The 14,457-nt window shown below is 42.4% G+C and overlaps 1 protein-coding gene across 1 annotated transcript in view; it reads left to right on the forward strand.

The window, feature by feature from the left end:
• The window catches only part of UBE2G1 (ubiquitin conjugating enzyme E2 G1), a 68,408-nt gene extending 54,589 nt beyond the window's left edge, over positions 1–13,819 (forward strand). The window contains exons 5-6 of the mRNA XM_089655405.1: positions 10,574–10,696; positions 12,405–13,819. Of these exons, the coding sequence (XP_089511531.1) occupies positions 10,574–10,660 (87 nt within the window). The 3' untranslated portion in view covers positions 10,661–10,696; positions 12,405–13,819. The remainder of the gene's footprint in view (positions 1–10,573; positions 10,697–12,404) is intronic.
• The last annotated feature ends 638 nt before the right edge of the window (positions 13,820–14,457 follow it).

Consider the following 14,457-nt stretch of genomic DNA (forward strand, 5'->3'; position numbering starts at 1 on the left):
TTAGCCGACACCAAAAACTCGGCCCAGTTACTAGCTTTGGTTATTCACTGCATACAAAAGAACCCAATGAGTGCAAAGAGCAAATTGTCAGTTGTTTTGCAGATGTATGTTTTATATGCCAAACGTTTTTATTTATAAAACCTTTTGGCAATATGTGATCAGAAACTGACAAAAAGTCAAATCTTCATTACAAAGTAGATTTCATTGAATAAATGGACATATTTCTATAAAGCATTTTTTCACTTTAAATTTAGATTTATTTTAATCCAGTGTAAACTCAAATGGCTAAATACTTATTTTCTGAAAATCCTTTTCTTTGTTTCATATACTTCCTACCACACTGTAGAACCATTTTTTTTCTTTACTGATTTAGCAATTAAACCGTTTTTAATTCCCTGTTTTTTATTTCCTGTAATGCAATCACCATTTCATACTGATCATTGGGCAATTTCTTCATGTCGCACCAGATGTTGTCTATGCTGTTAAGAGGGTATTATAGTTGACTTGTAAAGGGTTTTTAGGACCCTTTTTGCCATGTTCATTATTGCAGTAACATATTTATTACGCAGTCAGGAAAATTACTTTGAAATTTCCTTGTTTCAGCTGTACAATTTCCTGGATCCCCTTTCTACTGATTGAACAGCAGTGATGCTGCTGCTGTGCTTCTGGCCACCCCTCACCCTTCAGCCCGCTGATAGGACAACAGGAGATGATTGTTTCAACTGCCTGTTCTGTACTTGTACGTTTACAAAATTGACTGGACAGATCTGCAACTCGCCCTGTAGAGGTTAAGCTGGACACATAACTAACACACGTGTGTGTTTGTGTATACATACTCTCTCTTTCTAACACACGTGCGTACACACACAATACATGGTCAAAAGTGGAAGCCTGAACATCAAACCTAAATGAGCTTGTCAGACATCCAATTTACAAAACCATGGGCATAAAGCTAAACTCTAGGCAGGTATAAGGCACACATGTATGCAATTCTTTATACAGTATATTAAGGCCATTTCACACTTTGCAGTGCTTTGCTGCATGTTATTTCCTGCATGATAAGGCAACTAATTCATTTTGAATGGGCAGCAAGCACCTTAGCATGCCTAAAAATGGACCTGACCCATTTTTGGCAATGCAGCGCATCAGAACACATGGTAGTAGGTAGGCAGAGCTTGTGCGTACTGTGTTGTAATGTAGGCTCTAGCAAAACACAAAGGTATGATGCAAGACTAATAGATCATTATCTGTAACTTGCTTCACTCTCCAGTTACAGGGAGCATGTGATGGCCTATGCTGGAAACTGACTTACAGAACTGGAGGTGGGGGGAGGTTGAAGCATCTCCTAGATTGCAGGTGGCTGTACAGCAATTTTTTCCTTTGTGTAGATTTGGCCTTGATTTGGTACATGAAAGTCTTTCCCCAATTGTTGCTACCTGGTTGGAAGATCACAATTGTCTTAAAGCTGATTTCCATATTTCCTGTCAAGAACATACTTGATGGAACTTTAAACAAAGTACAATATTTGGATACTTTTTTTTTTTTTTTTTGCACAATAGATGAAAATCCTTTTTTTACATGAATAAAGCAATTTATAAAAAGGCAAGCTGATTGTAAACACTACCATAGATCAGTATACAATCTATATGATATGATAGTCACATAACAATACATATATAAATTCCAAGTTTTCACGTATTTGACAAAACCATATTGGGTACATTCTTTCATTCTTGAGCCTTTTGCAATACATTTTTTAATGCAAATGTATCTCATTTAAAAATCCGCTTGACTGTGCTCTAGCATGAACAGTACCCTTTACTGGAACACCTGAACGCAATATTTTTGAGAAGTTGCTACATACTTTAGTTACCATAGTAGATGTAATGGCCAGGTGTCCAAATAATTTTGTCCAAATAGTTTATACTATATTATATTACCTGTGTATTTTGGCAGTTTCCCTGGAGTGAATAGGTTTTATTTGTATATTTTTTTTTTTTTTTGTTAAGCGGAACTTTACCCAGCTTTATAATATTCTTCAAATGTTCTTTCTCTTACATTCATTGACGGACATAGCATCTTCCTCCTTAACATTAACCAAGCTGAGTTTTATAGCCCCACCTACAGGAGTAGGAAACTAGGCAGAAATAAAGACTTGGCACCTCCTATGGGCATCCTTTCTGGGTATAAAACCCCCTCTCTGCTATAGTTCTCCAGTCTTTTCTGCCTAGTGTCTCAGGAGTATGGAGGTGACGTTTTCTGGGTCTTGTGGTTCCACAAGTTTTCTTTATTTTTTAGGACTTGTGTTCCTGCAGAGATCTTCTATGAACAGTTGAATTGGGCAATGGGCTTGATAATCTAGATCCAGTGGTCACCCCAGTCTGACCAGCGAGCGTGCACAAACCGCCAGCTCCACGCTTGATCAGCCGCAACTATGCCCTTGGATTGGGGTAGCCAATGAGTTAAATGCCTTGCGGGGAGGTGTATGACTGGGCTCCTGTAGTCTGTGTCACAGTGTGCCCTTGGGAGACAGCCCCCCACTTCGTTGGAAAGAAGGATATGTCATGGGAGCTTTACCCGCAAGATCCGCTGGATTAGTAAGTAGTGGGGGTTTCCTGGGGTGGTCGGTCCTACAGGGTCCCCTCTCACCCAACACACCCTTCATGTGGTAGCATTCTGGAAAACCTTAGGCCGGGTACCTCATTCTTGGCTGGACCCTGGTAGTGCGGGCCCCCTTCCCTCTCTTTCCTCCTGCAGTCTGAGACTCATTTGGGGTTGGAGGAGGCCTTATCCTTCTGTGGGCGGAGGTGTCCACTATAGATGGGAAGGACAGGGAGTTGCAGGCCTCGGGAAGGTGGGGGGGGTGCAGGGCACACTGTATGTAGCTGGAGTGGCCAGTGGCCATGTTATTGTAGCTGTGGTGGCCTTTTTTTTCGAGGTTTTCGGCTTCCGGCCTCTAGTGCCAGGCATGGCGGACATTTTTACAGTTTTCAGTTGAGGACTGTGCAGGGGGCGGCTAATGTGGTGCCTGTTTGCTTTTGGTACGCACAATCCGGTTTGGGTTGGTAAGGTTTTTCCCTACCCTGAATATTTTGACAGATTTCTTTCATAAGGATTGGAGTAAGCCAAAGCGTCCATTTGTGCTCCCCAAATGCTTCGCAGTGCGTTATCCCTTTGAGGAGGCCTTGCTGAGGAAGTGGACATCTCCACCGGTGGTTGATCCTCCCATGTCCAACCTTCACAAGGCCATGTTGATTCAAGTAGAGGAATCCCCCCTCATTTAAGTATCCTGCGGATTCCAGGGCGGAGCCAGTGGCCCGCTCGATGTTCACTATCACCGGATTGGTACTAGGCCGGTGTTGGCTACGGCCTTGGTCTCCCAGACAATGACAAAATGGCTTAAGGCTCTACGACAAGTCTTAACCTCTAGTCAGTTGCCTCAAGCGTATCTGGAACTGAAGGACCAGTTTGCCCAGGGCTTAAAGTACATTTGAGACTCCACCCTTGATGCAGCTCCACTTCTTTCAAAACTGTCCATCTCGGCCATTGTGCTCCGGTGGGTCCTTTGGCTCAAGTGTTGGTCAGTGGACTAGACCTCCAAGAAGGCTCTGGCAGACCTTCCATTTCACAAGATCATTCTATCAAGATACAAGATAGTTTTTCCTTTCTGCCGGACAGATTTTTTCATAACAATCTGCAGCTTTCACCAGAGCACCTGCAAGCCCTGTACAGGACTGTGCAGGAACTGCTGCTTTGTGGAGTGGTCTTCCCAGTACCCTATTTTGAGCGGTTTTTGAGACTTTTACTCTAACCCGTCAGTTTCCAAGGTGGACGGGGTTTGCCCAATCGTGGACCTCAAGGCCCTTAATGTCTTTGTGCGGGTTCACAAGTTCAAGATGGAATCCATTTGCTCCATGGTGGCCTCCCTCTGCCAGGGAGATTTCCTGGCTTCCTTGGACATAAAGGATGCTTACCTGCACATCCCGCCCCCCCCATTTGCGAGGGGCATCAGCACTTTCTACGTTTTGTGCATTATAAATTCATGGCGCTGCCCTTTGGTCTGGCCTCCACACCTTGGGTGTGTACCAAGGTCCTATCCCCAGTCCTGGCCTTATTGAGACAATGGGGGCTTGCAGTGATTGACTACCTGGATGATTTGCTCCTGCGTACGGAGACTTGCTCCAAGTTACTAGACAGTGTGGAGATCACCATGCATTCTCTACAGGACTTCGGGTGGATCCTGAGACTCCGTCCAGGCTCCTGGAGTATCTGGGGCTGTTTCTTGATTCAGAGTAGACCAAGGTGTTCCTTCTGTTTGGAAGCTCCGGTCGGTGGTTCGGCAACTCTTGGCTTGCAGGTGGCCTTCTCTGCGTCTTTGCATGCGGTTGTTAGGCTTGATGGTGCCTAACTTTAAACGGTTCCGTATGCCTAAAATAAAAGTGGAACAGGGCGTCTGCTTCCTTGGACCTTCATTTCACCTTGAAAGGTCAGTGAGGGCCTCCCTCCTTTGGTGGATGAAGTCCCCAGGTCTAGGAAATGGAAAGTCCTTCCTCCTCATTCACTGGACTGTGGTCACAACAGATGTAGGCCTGTTAGGCTGGGGAGGAGTCCTGGGATCGGACTCTGCTCAGGGTCACTGGACTCTGGGGGGGGGGGGGGGGGGGGGAAGCTCAATTATTCATCGATATCCTGGAGCTTCAGGTGTTCAGGTTGTCACTGATGCATTGGATGGACCTGTCGGATCTGCTGACCAGGATTCAGTCGGACAACGCCACTGTCAATCATCGGGGACACGAGAAGTGGAGCAGCACTGGAGGCATCTCACATTCTGTAATGGGCGGAGAGGTTTGTTCTGGCTCTGCCCACCGTACACATTCCATGTGTCAAACTGGCAAGTGGATTATCTCCGCCGTCAGACGCTGGATGTGGGCGAGTGGTCCCTGCATCTGGAAGTGTTCCATCAGCTCTGCGTTCGCTGGGGGACACCAGATATGGATCTCCTGGCTTCCCGCCTCAATTGTAAGGTTCCACAGTTCGTGGCATGATCGTTGGATCCCCTGGCGGACACAACGGATGCTCTGGTGGCACTGGGATCAGTACACTCTCATCTACGACGTCCCACCCTTTCGGCTGATTCCTCATCTAGGATGACCGTGTGCACTCTCCAGCGCTCTAGGAATCAACTGCCAAAGTGAAGCCAAGGGAACCAAGACAAAAAGGTGGCCTATGGATAGCGTTTCGGGGATGCCGCCCTCCTCAGACAGGGAAATCAACAACTGGAAAAAGAGCAAACAGGTGGCGCAAATACCTAGTGCATTATCCAAGGTTTATTAGAACATAAAAAAGAGGAAAACATACTCAGACATAGCATGTTTGTAAAGCTAAGTATGGAAATTGAGATGGCCACAAGCTAGTCTAGCTCTGAGGAAAGGGAATCGTCCCCGAAACATGTCAGCAAGCGGACCACACTGACAGCCGGAATATCCTGCCCACTGTTGTGGCCATCTCAATTTCCATACTTGGCTTTACCAACATGCTATGTCTGTGAGTATGTTTTTCTTCTTCTTTTTTTTTTTTTTTTTTTTTTATTTCTAATAAACCTTGGATAATGCACTAGGTGTTTGGGCCACCTGTTTGCTCTTTTTTATGATTTCTCATCTACTATGCAGGATAGAGGCCAAAGAGATCCCAGTCATCATTTCTCCGGACTGGCCTCATCGTCCGGGGTATGCTAACGTGGTGCAATTTGGTGACAAATACTCCATGGACTCTGCCTCATCAAAGCCACCCTTCTTTATCGTCGCTGGCTTTGACGGCATGGCTATTGAGTGCCAGATTCTGAAGGACAGGGTTGTCTGGCTTGGTGATTTGACTATGCTGAAGGCCTGGAAGTCTACCTCCCCTAAGATTTATCATTGCACCTGGAGAGCCTGTATTGGTTTGTGTTAAGCCTTTGGGTTCCATCCTCGTTCCTTCGTTGTGGCTTGGGTGTTGGCCTTCCTCCAACAGGGCATGGATCAGAGGCTTGCTTGAGTGCAATCAAGGGTCAAGTCTCTGCTCATCAGGCGTCTGTTTCTCAAGTTTGTAAGGCGGCCACCTGGTTTTGATGTGTTGGAATCCTTCAGTGTTAGTTTTGGCCGCAAAGTGTTGCAGGTGGATGTTTAGGGCTCCTGGGTCTCCCGTTTTGCGGTCTTTCGGCATGTTGGCTTGTTGTCCATTGTATGGTTGCCCACCTCTCATTTTGGCACTGCTTGGGGACACCCCTGCTTCGTTGGTGTTGAAGAGGAAGACGCTGTGTTCCTCAATGAAAGCGAGAAAACAGGATTTTTTTTGTACTCGCCGTAAAATCCCTTTCCCTGAGTTCATTGATGTACACAGCACCCACCCCTCTAGGGAGATCTCTTCTTTGACACTGCTCGTGACAGACTGGAGACCTATAGCAGAGAGAGGGTTTTATACCCAGAGAGGACTGCCCATATGTGGGGTGCCAAGTCCTATTTTTTTTTTCCCTGCCTAGTGTCTTACTCCTGTATGTGGGGCTTTCAAACCCTGCTTCGTTAATGTTAGAGGAAGACGTTGTCTGTCAATGAACTCCGAGAAAGGGATTTTACGGTGAGTACAAAAAAAATCCCGTTTTTGCAAGGAACATGCATTGGATATTAATTTTGCTACCAAAATGTGTGTGCTGTAAATTGTAGCATTGTTCCTGTTTCTTCTTGCTGGAGGCTGCCATTTTGTTGAAGCCCAGAGTCCTGAGCTGCAGTTAAATCTTTAGGCTGTCAGCAGATTGGCCTCTGCATTTTCAGCAATGCCAAAAAAAATAGAGAACTGAGCTTGTGCAGAGCAGGATGAGACAGGGTATTACTGGAATTTAATCAGTATTGGCAATTATTTTTAATGTTTTACATAGCTGTACTTGCAAAAAGGGTCAGTATGAAGTGATCTTGCAGGACTTATCTTTCTGACTAAAATTCCACTTTAAAGCAAATAAAACCTTTAATATGCTTCACTTATATGCTGTCCAATTACATGACTTTGTTTTTACATATGAACCATGATTTTGACTTTAGTAAATAGAATGATGAATGAGTAATTCAGCAATGAATACATGCAAGTTGCAATATTTCTTATTTTTTAAATTTCTATAATAGGCCCCTAAAGTGGTTCTACAGACTCAAGGTTTTTTACCTTTCATGTATTTTATGCATAAAGGTATAAAACTTGGTGTGCAGCAGTCCTCCCACCTGCCAGGGAGGAGCACCAGTGGTGAACTGAAAAGATGTACACCATAACACTTTGGATCAAGCAAAGCATTCTTTGCTTGATTAGGTGTTCAATATTACAAATGAAGCTTTTACTTACCTTTTTTATCTTGAAGTGTTACTAAACCCACAACAGTAAAATCAGTCTGTATATGCAGTAAAGCATTCTTGTTATGCTTGTTGTGGAACCTAAGAGGTTAATACTCCAGATTGTGTAAAAAGGATGTTTTGATCCTTTTTCTGATCCTCCTCTTGTTCTACGGACTCCAATCCATCTCCTGATAGAACAGAGTCTTGGGGGCAAGCTGCACATGCTCAGTTTAGTGTGTATTGCTTTTTTTTTTTTTTTTGGGAGAGTGCATGTGATCAGCACTGTCCAGACAAAGTGTCAGGGGTCCTGCAGCCTCATAGAACAGTGGTGGGCAACCTTTTTTTTCAACTGAGCCAAATCTCACCAAAACCACGATTGAAATTTTATTTTGAGAGCCACATTTTTAAAACTGAAAATTCATCCCCCATATAGTAATTCATCCCCCATATAGTAATTCATCCCCCATAGTAGTTCATCCCCCATATAGTAATTCATTCCCCATATTGTGTCAATTCACTTACCTTTGCTCCGCGCGTTCCTCTCGCCGTGTTCCCGCGCCGTTCCGGTCTTCAGGGCGGACTGTGAGAGGAGAGGAGTTTGTCACGCTGCCCCGCGTACATCCTGACAGCCAATGTTTGCCACGCTCCGCGGGCCGGATTAAAAGGTCCGCCGGGCCGTGTACGGCCCGCGGGCCATAGTTTGCCCATTGCTGGGCTAGCTGCAGAGTCCTGACTTTTGGGGCGGCCGCCCGAGAGGAGGGAGGGGAGCGGGCACCCGGCACACAGAAGAGCCGCATTAAAGTGTGTAAAGAGCCGCATGTGGCTCGCGAGCCGCGGCTTGCCGACCACTGTCATAGAACAATCACGGGAGAAAAAAACTCCTGCTATAAGCTTTAACCAGTGCTCTACTGGACACTGTTAGAAGTCACACGCCGGCTCTAACTGCTGATGGAAAAAAGGTATTTAGCAGTTTATATTTACTAAAATAATTGCACTTCCATGTTCTGTGTACTGTTGGAGACCAGATACAGTGAATGCAGGGTCCTGGGTTTAGTAACAGTTTAAGGGTACAGATAAAAATTTTATGTGATTCCTCTATCCACTCTATACAATGCAGATGGATGGCAGGCATTTTTAAAAATGCACATTTTTAGGAAAAAAACATTTTTCATGAATTTTAGTGCACACAAACTAAATCATCTACCCAGTTATTTAGAAAAATATGAAAAGTGATGTGATACCTAACATGTCACAGTTTAAAATTGTGCAAGCCTGTAGAATGGCAGCAAATTACAGTACATTAAATTATCCATAGGCAATGCCTTAAGTCTTTGCAGGTTAGCAGTTTAGAGTTAAACAGCAGGTCTGGCACTAAATTAATACTCTTGCTCGCGGTGATATTTCAGATTTGTGGTGTGATCATCTTTTAGATATGCGTGCAGGACTTACATATGCGTTTTGCATTTGTGCATGAGCACAGGGGAACAGGGGCACTTCACTTTTTTTTTTCTTCTTCTTTCTTTTTACACTATCTCTTTTAAAAAAATATTTTTTTTAATCTACTTTATTACTATCACAAGGGATGAACTACATCCCTTGTGATAGCATGGGCAGTGACATTCACTCTGTACTGAGATATCTAGTAGACCCCAGATCTCTCCTCTGCCCTCAGAAGCATCTTCTCAAACAGATGCTTTATAAGCCAGTAATAGCTTGTAAACAAACTGAATCCGGAAGTGATTTAACCACTAGCCTACAGGGCACTTATACCCCCTTCCTGCCCAGGCCAATTTCCAGCTTTCAGCGCTGTCACACTTTGAATGACAATTGCGCGGTCATGCAACACTGTACCCATATGAAATTTTTATCATTTTTTTGTGACAAAGCTTTCTTTTGGTGGTATTTAATCACCTCTGGGTTTTTTATTTTTTCTTTAACCAAAAACCACTGAATATTTTGAAAAAAAAAAAGTTTCTTAGTTTTTGTTATAAAATTTTGTAAATAAGTGATTTTTCTCCTTCACTGATATGCGCTAATGAGGCTGCAGTGGTGGGCACTGATAGGCTGCACTGATATGTGGCACTGATGGGCACTGGTAGGTGGCACTGATGGGCATTGACAGGCATCACTGATGGGCACTGAAAGGCAGCACTGATACATGGCACTGATAGGTAGCACTGTTAGGCGGCACTGACTGGCACTGTTAGGCGGCACTGAAAGGCAGTTCAGATGGGCACTGATATGTGGCATTGATGTGCACTGGTAGGCACTGATGGGCACTGGCACGAGGCACTGATGAGCACTGACACAAGGCACTTGTGGACACTGACAGGTGGCACTGCTGGGGCTACACTGATTATCAAGGCACACTGATCATCAGTGCCCTGATGATTAGTGTACATGTCCCCTCCACGGAAAGCCGATTACAGCGTGACAGCTCGAGAGGAGAGAAATGTTGATAACCGGCATTTTCCTGTTTACATGTGATCAGCTGTGATTGGACACAGCTGATCACATGACCGAGCCGACATCTTCGGCTCTTTCCGTGATCGGTGATCCACTGTGTCTGAGGGACACAGCACACCGCCGTTCGCTGCGCTGCGTGCTCCCTGAGCGGTGAGAATGGGAGGATGTCATATGACCTCCTCCCAGAACGAGAGAACCACCTTGCGCCCGTCATTGGACTATATGGCGGGCAGGGGAGGTGGTTAAAGGCTCATTTTTATTTTTTATTTTTTTTCCATTTCTTACATCATGGAGATTGGGGGTACCTTCTTTCCATCTGTGTTTACTGGTCCCAACAGTTGGCAGCTTTCCTGGGCTCCCTGATCGGCCCCGTGTAAAAGTGATCAGGGGGCTGTAGAGCCACTCTGATCCTCTACAGAAAAGCCCATCGATGGCTGAAAATTTTAATAACCGGATTATGGTTGCAGCCATGATCCCAGTATAACAGCTATGCCCCTAAGTGGCGGGGAGTAATTAAAGCTATGATGCAGTTGAGTATAATTCTGGTCTTACCCAGAGCAATATGCATTCACTACTCTACGTGCATTTTAAAGTTGTGCTAAAAAGGTCTTTATTGCCATCAAAGAATAACCATACAAAAAACTACAGCTGTGTTAGGTCCTGTAATGGTAATCCGAGTTTTTGTAAATCATCTCATTTTCTTTTACTATAAGCCAAAAAATGCAAAAATATATGGATTGTTTTTGTCTTTATAGAAAGAGTGGAGAGAAGACCGTAATGGAGAATTTAAAAGGAAAGTTGCACGCTGTGTAAGAAAAAGCCAAGAGACTGCTTTTGAGTGACATTTAAGCAGCAGCTAGTAGCTTCACAATTTCAGGGTAAATTGGTACTTTTTTTTTACCTCCCATTTTGTTTTACATTTTGTGCATGTACTTCTACTTTTTTGTAGGTAATATTGCACATGTGGACCAGTTTTTAAGATTGATGAATTTCTTTTCATATTGTTGCATTCATTTCTATTGAAAGGACACTCAAATGGTAAGAGAAATTTATATAGTGGCTGCTTATGTGGACTGTTTTGTGATAATGACAGTTGCCTATCAGCCTCTGGCTTGCATACTGAAAAAATGGCCTGGAATAAGTTTAACAAGCACATATATCAAGAGTCAGATAAATCGGTTCTCCTAATTTGTGTAACTGTTTTTGTATAGTGACTTAGAATGTACTGAATCCATTGTATCGTGACAGCCGGGGACAAGCATTTTCAGAAGTTGTCAGTGTCTGTTTCCTCAGTACAGATTTTTAATGCTGAACTAAGGTATCCTAAGCAGGAGAGTCAATGCGGCGTATAGTGCTAATACCTGCTGAACGCCATGTAATGCTAGAGCAGAGGTAGTGTATTGAGCCAACAAAATCATTAAACTCAAGTTGTCAGAAAAGCATTTGCTTTGGATGCATCATGCTAAATTTAATTCTGGCTACTGTCTGTTGACATTGATGCAGCTGCCCTTGTTTGTTCTTGTGCTTCTATAAACAGCACTTGTTCTCAAGAGTGAGAGGTGAGGTGGAAACCTATACATATGTAAGGCGTTCAAGGTGTGTGAGTTCCAAATGTGCCCATATCAGGATCTTGTGCATACCATCACATTACTATAGATTGTAATTAAAATGTATCTTATGTTCTTAAAAAAAAAATAAAATCTGTTCCTTTCAGAAATGGTTTTGATGCAGTTTAAAGTATATCTAAAGCCAAAAATCCCTCCTCCCCCCCTCCTCTTCTTTATAATGTTGGATTTTTCCATTGCTTGGACGTAGACAACACAGTTGCACGCCTGTGTTTTATACTTGCCAGATAACTTCTGCCTTTTTGAAATGCTAAACATGTTTTTATTTTCCAGATATTTTTCCCTGCTCTTGATGTTAAGTGACTTAGCATGGCTTTAGATGGGTTTACATACATTTTAGTCATGTTTTAGTGGGGGGGGGGTTGTTTTTCTAGATACATGGAGTATGCAAAAGAGCAAAATGTAAAGCAGACCAAGTATTTGAAAAGCTTTTTAAATGAAAGTGAGAAGAAATCTCCAGGGTAATGGCAAATAGCCTCTCAGACAGTTGTCACCAGAACAAGTGTCCACATTGGAATATTTTCCCCTATTTCTGTTCTAGTGGCAATTCAAGACTGTCCTAAAAATCTGACTGGGGGTTCTAATCCTTCCCTACGCTATATTCAAAACTACAAACCTTTACAGATTCCTTCAGCACCATATATGTAAACCCTGAAGATGGGGGACTTTTGTAACCCCAGAAAAATATCGTACATGTTTTCTCCTAAAGAGACCTTTGTTGTGACTACAACTATTACATGGCAGTTTATGCTTACAGCTATGTGCTATCCATGTTACTTGATTATGTTGATTTTGTACCATATTTTTGCTTTAACAACCTTGAATGCTTTCCAACACTTTATTGAAACACTCTGTTGGTGCTTTTTGCTATAAATCATACATTACAATGTAACCTATGAATCGTGACTATGTTTCATACTGATAAATTGCAAACCTTTCATAATCTGTTTTTGTTTTTAAGGTCTCCATTAGAGAAACAAGGCACTGTTTTTCCTGCACTCTACCCACCTTTTGCTGGACTTTTTGTTGTAATGAGTTGGCAAACGCTGGCTGGCACCGGGGTTGCAATAAAACATGCCAGTTATCAATGCTGACAAGAGCCTAACAAGTGCCAACTTAAAGGTGATTTTCGCATTTCAAAATCTAAAGAACTGCTTTAAACTTCAGGAAGAATTGTACAGACCTGTACATAGCACAACATGATCCGGATAATATATATACTGTTCATGTACATCAAAAATACACATTGTACCAAATAATGCTTTCTTGATGTTAGGGTATGAATTATGTAAAGTCTTCTGAGAATGCATATAGAGCAGAAAATATGAAGGAAAAGAGAGCATTTGTAGTTGGACTTTCCCAGATCATCTGTTCAGCTTGATCTCCTGGTGATCTTTTTCTTTTTTTTCTCCTACCTGTTATGTTAAAGGCATGCAAGACTGGAGTCTGGCAGCTTACAAATCTATCTAGGTTACACCTCATCTGGCAAGTGCTCAGTGAGGTCTTTAGGATGCGTATTTTCATTCTGCCCTTAAAATGAAACCTGTCTTCTCTATGCAGAAAAGGCCAGCTATAATATTGATCAATAAATAATTTTTAACTCTGTGCAGCAGGATTTTAGATTTTTTTTTTTCTTGAAATATTTTAGTTTACTGCAGTTATTCATGAAGTGGCTCAGTATGCAATGTCCCTCTCATTTTCTTAGTTTGATGTCTGTAATTCCACCACTGAGATGTTTTATTGTGTGGTCACTGCAGGAATTTGGTTACCTTTTTTTAAAAAGTGATCAATATTTTACCCCTAAGGGGAATACGCTCTGGTAATTAAACTCCTGAAGTGCCTTTATGTATCACAAAGACTTTCCAATATATAGTGTAAATTGTTCATTTGGGTCACATGCAAAACCATTTTCTAAGAGTTGAGCTAAATGTATACTCAGCCTGGCTGTAGCAGATCACCAGTAAGCCCCTAAAACCCTGCTGCTTTTATTAAGGCAACCAAGTGACTATTAGTGATTTGCATTTCTTGTACAACCCCTTCTCTTTAGCTGCCTGGTTTGAACTTGAAAGAAAGCATGCATATGTGTAGGTTTATCAGTGTATCTTCAGGGTTTGACACAATGTTGCATTTTTTTTTGTCCCAGTTTTGTTAGCCTTTTTCCCTCCTAACACACTTCATTGCTTTTATTTCCTTTTTTTTTTTTTTTTTTCCTTCATGACTCATCTTCTGATAATGTTTTTATTCTCCTTCAGCCGTTTTGCTTCACCCAATGTACAAAGAGAAAAAAAATGTGATGTATATTTTCATGTAATTTGATTTTGGAATTCTGTCACCTTCTGTAGTGCGTTCTTCCAAAATATAATTTTTTTCCAATAAGCTGTTGTGATTATTTCTGAGTCTGTCACATTGGGGAGTTCAATAAATTGTTGCTTAGTGGTAAATTGCTGAAACAAGAATATTTAACCACTTGCCTTCCAGAGGATTTACCCCCTCCCTTCCTGACCAGGAAATTTTTTGCAATACGGCGCTCTGTTACTTTTTCTGACAATTGCACGGTCATGTAACGCTGCACCCAGATGAAATTTCCGTCCCCCCCCCCCCCCACAAATAGAGCTTTTTTTCGGTGGTATTTGATCATTTCTGCATTTATTTTTTGCGCTATAAATAAAAAGACAATTTTGAAAAAAAAAACTATTTTTGACTTTTTGCTATTAAACATGTCAAGTAAAAATCAGATTTCGGCATAAATTTAGGCTAAAATGTATTCTGCTACATGTCTTTGCTTAAAAAAAAAAAAAAAAAAGAAAATCCCAATACGTGTAAATTAATTGGTTTACATGAAAGTTTTATAGCGTTTACAAATGGTGTGTGTGTATATATACTGGAATATTTTTATTTATTTTTACTAGTAATGGCGGTGACCTGCGACTTATAGCGGGACTGCGGCAGGCATTCTGACACTGGGGGGAACTGACTTGGTGTCACACATCCCCAGTGACACCAATACAGTGATC

The sequence above is a fragment of the Staurois parvus genome, unplaced genomic scaffold, assembly GCF_062004578.1.
Source record: "Staurois parvus isolate SC_StPar_1 unplaced genomic scaffold, SC_StPar_1.0 ptg000839l, whole genome shotgun sequence".
In the NCBI taxonomy this organism is placed as follows: domain Eukaryota; kingdom Metazoa; phylum Chordata; class Amphibia; order Anura; family Ranidae; genus Staurois; species Staurois parvus.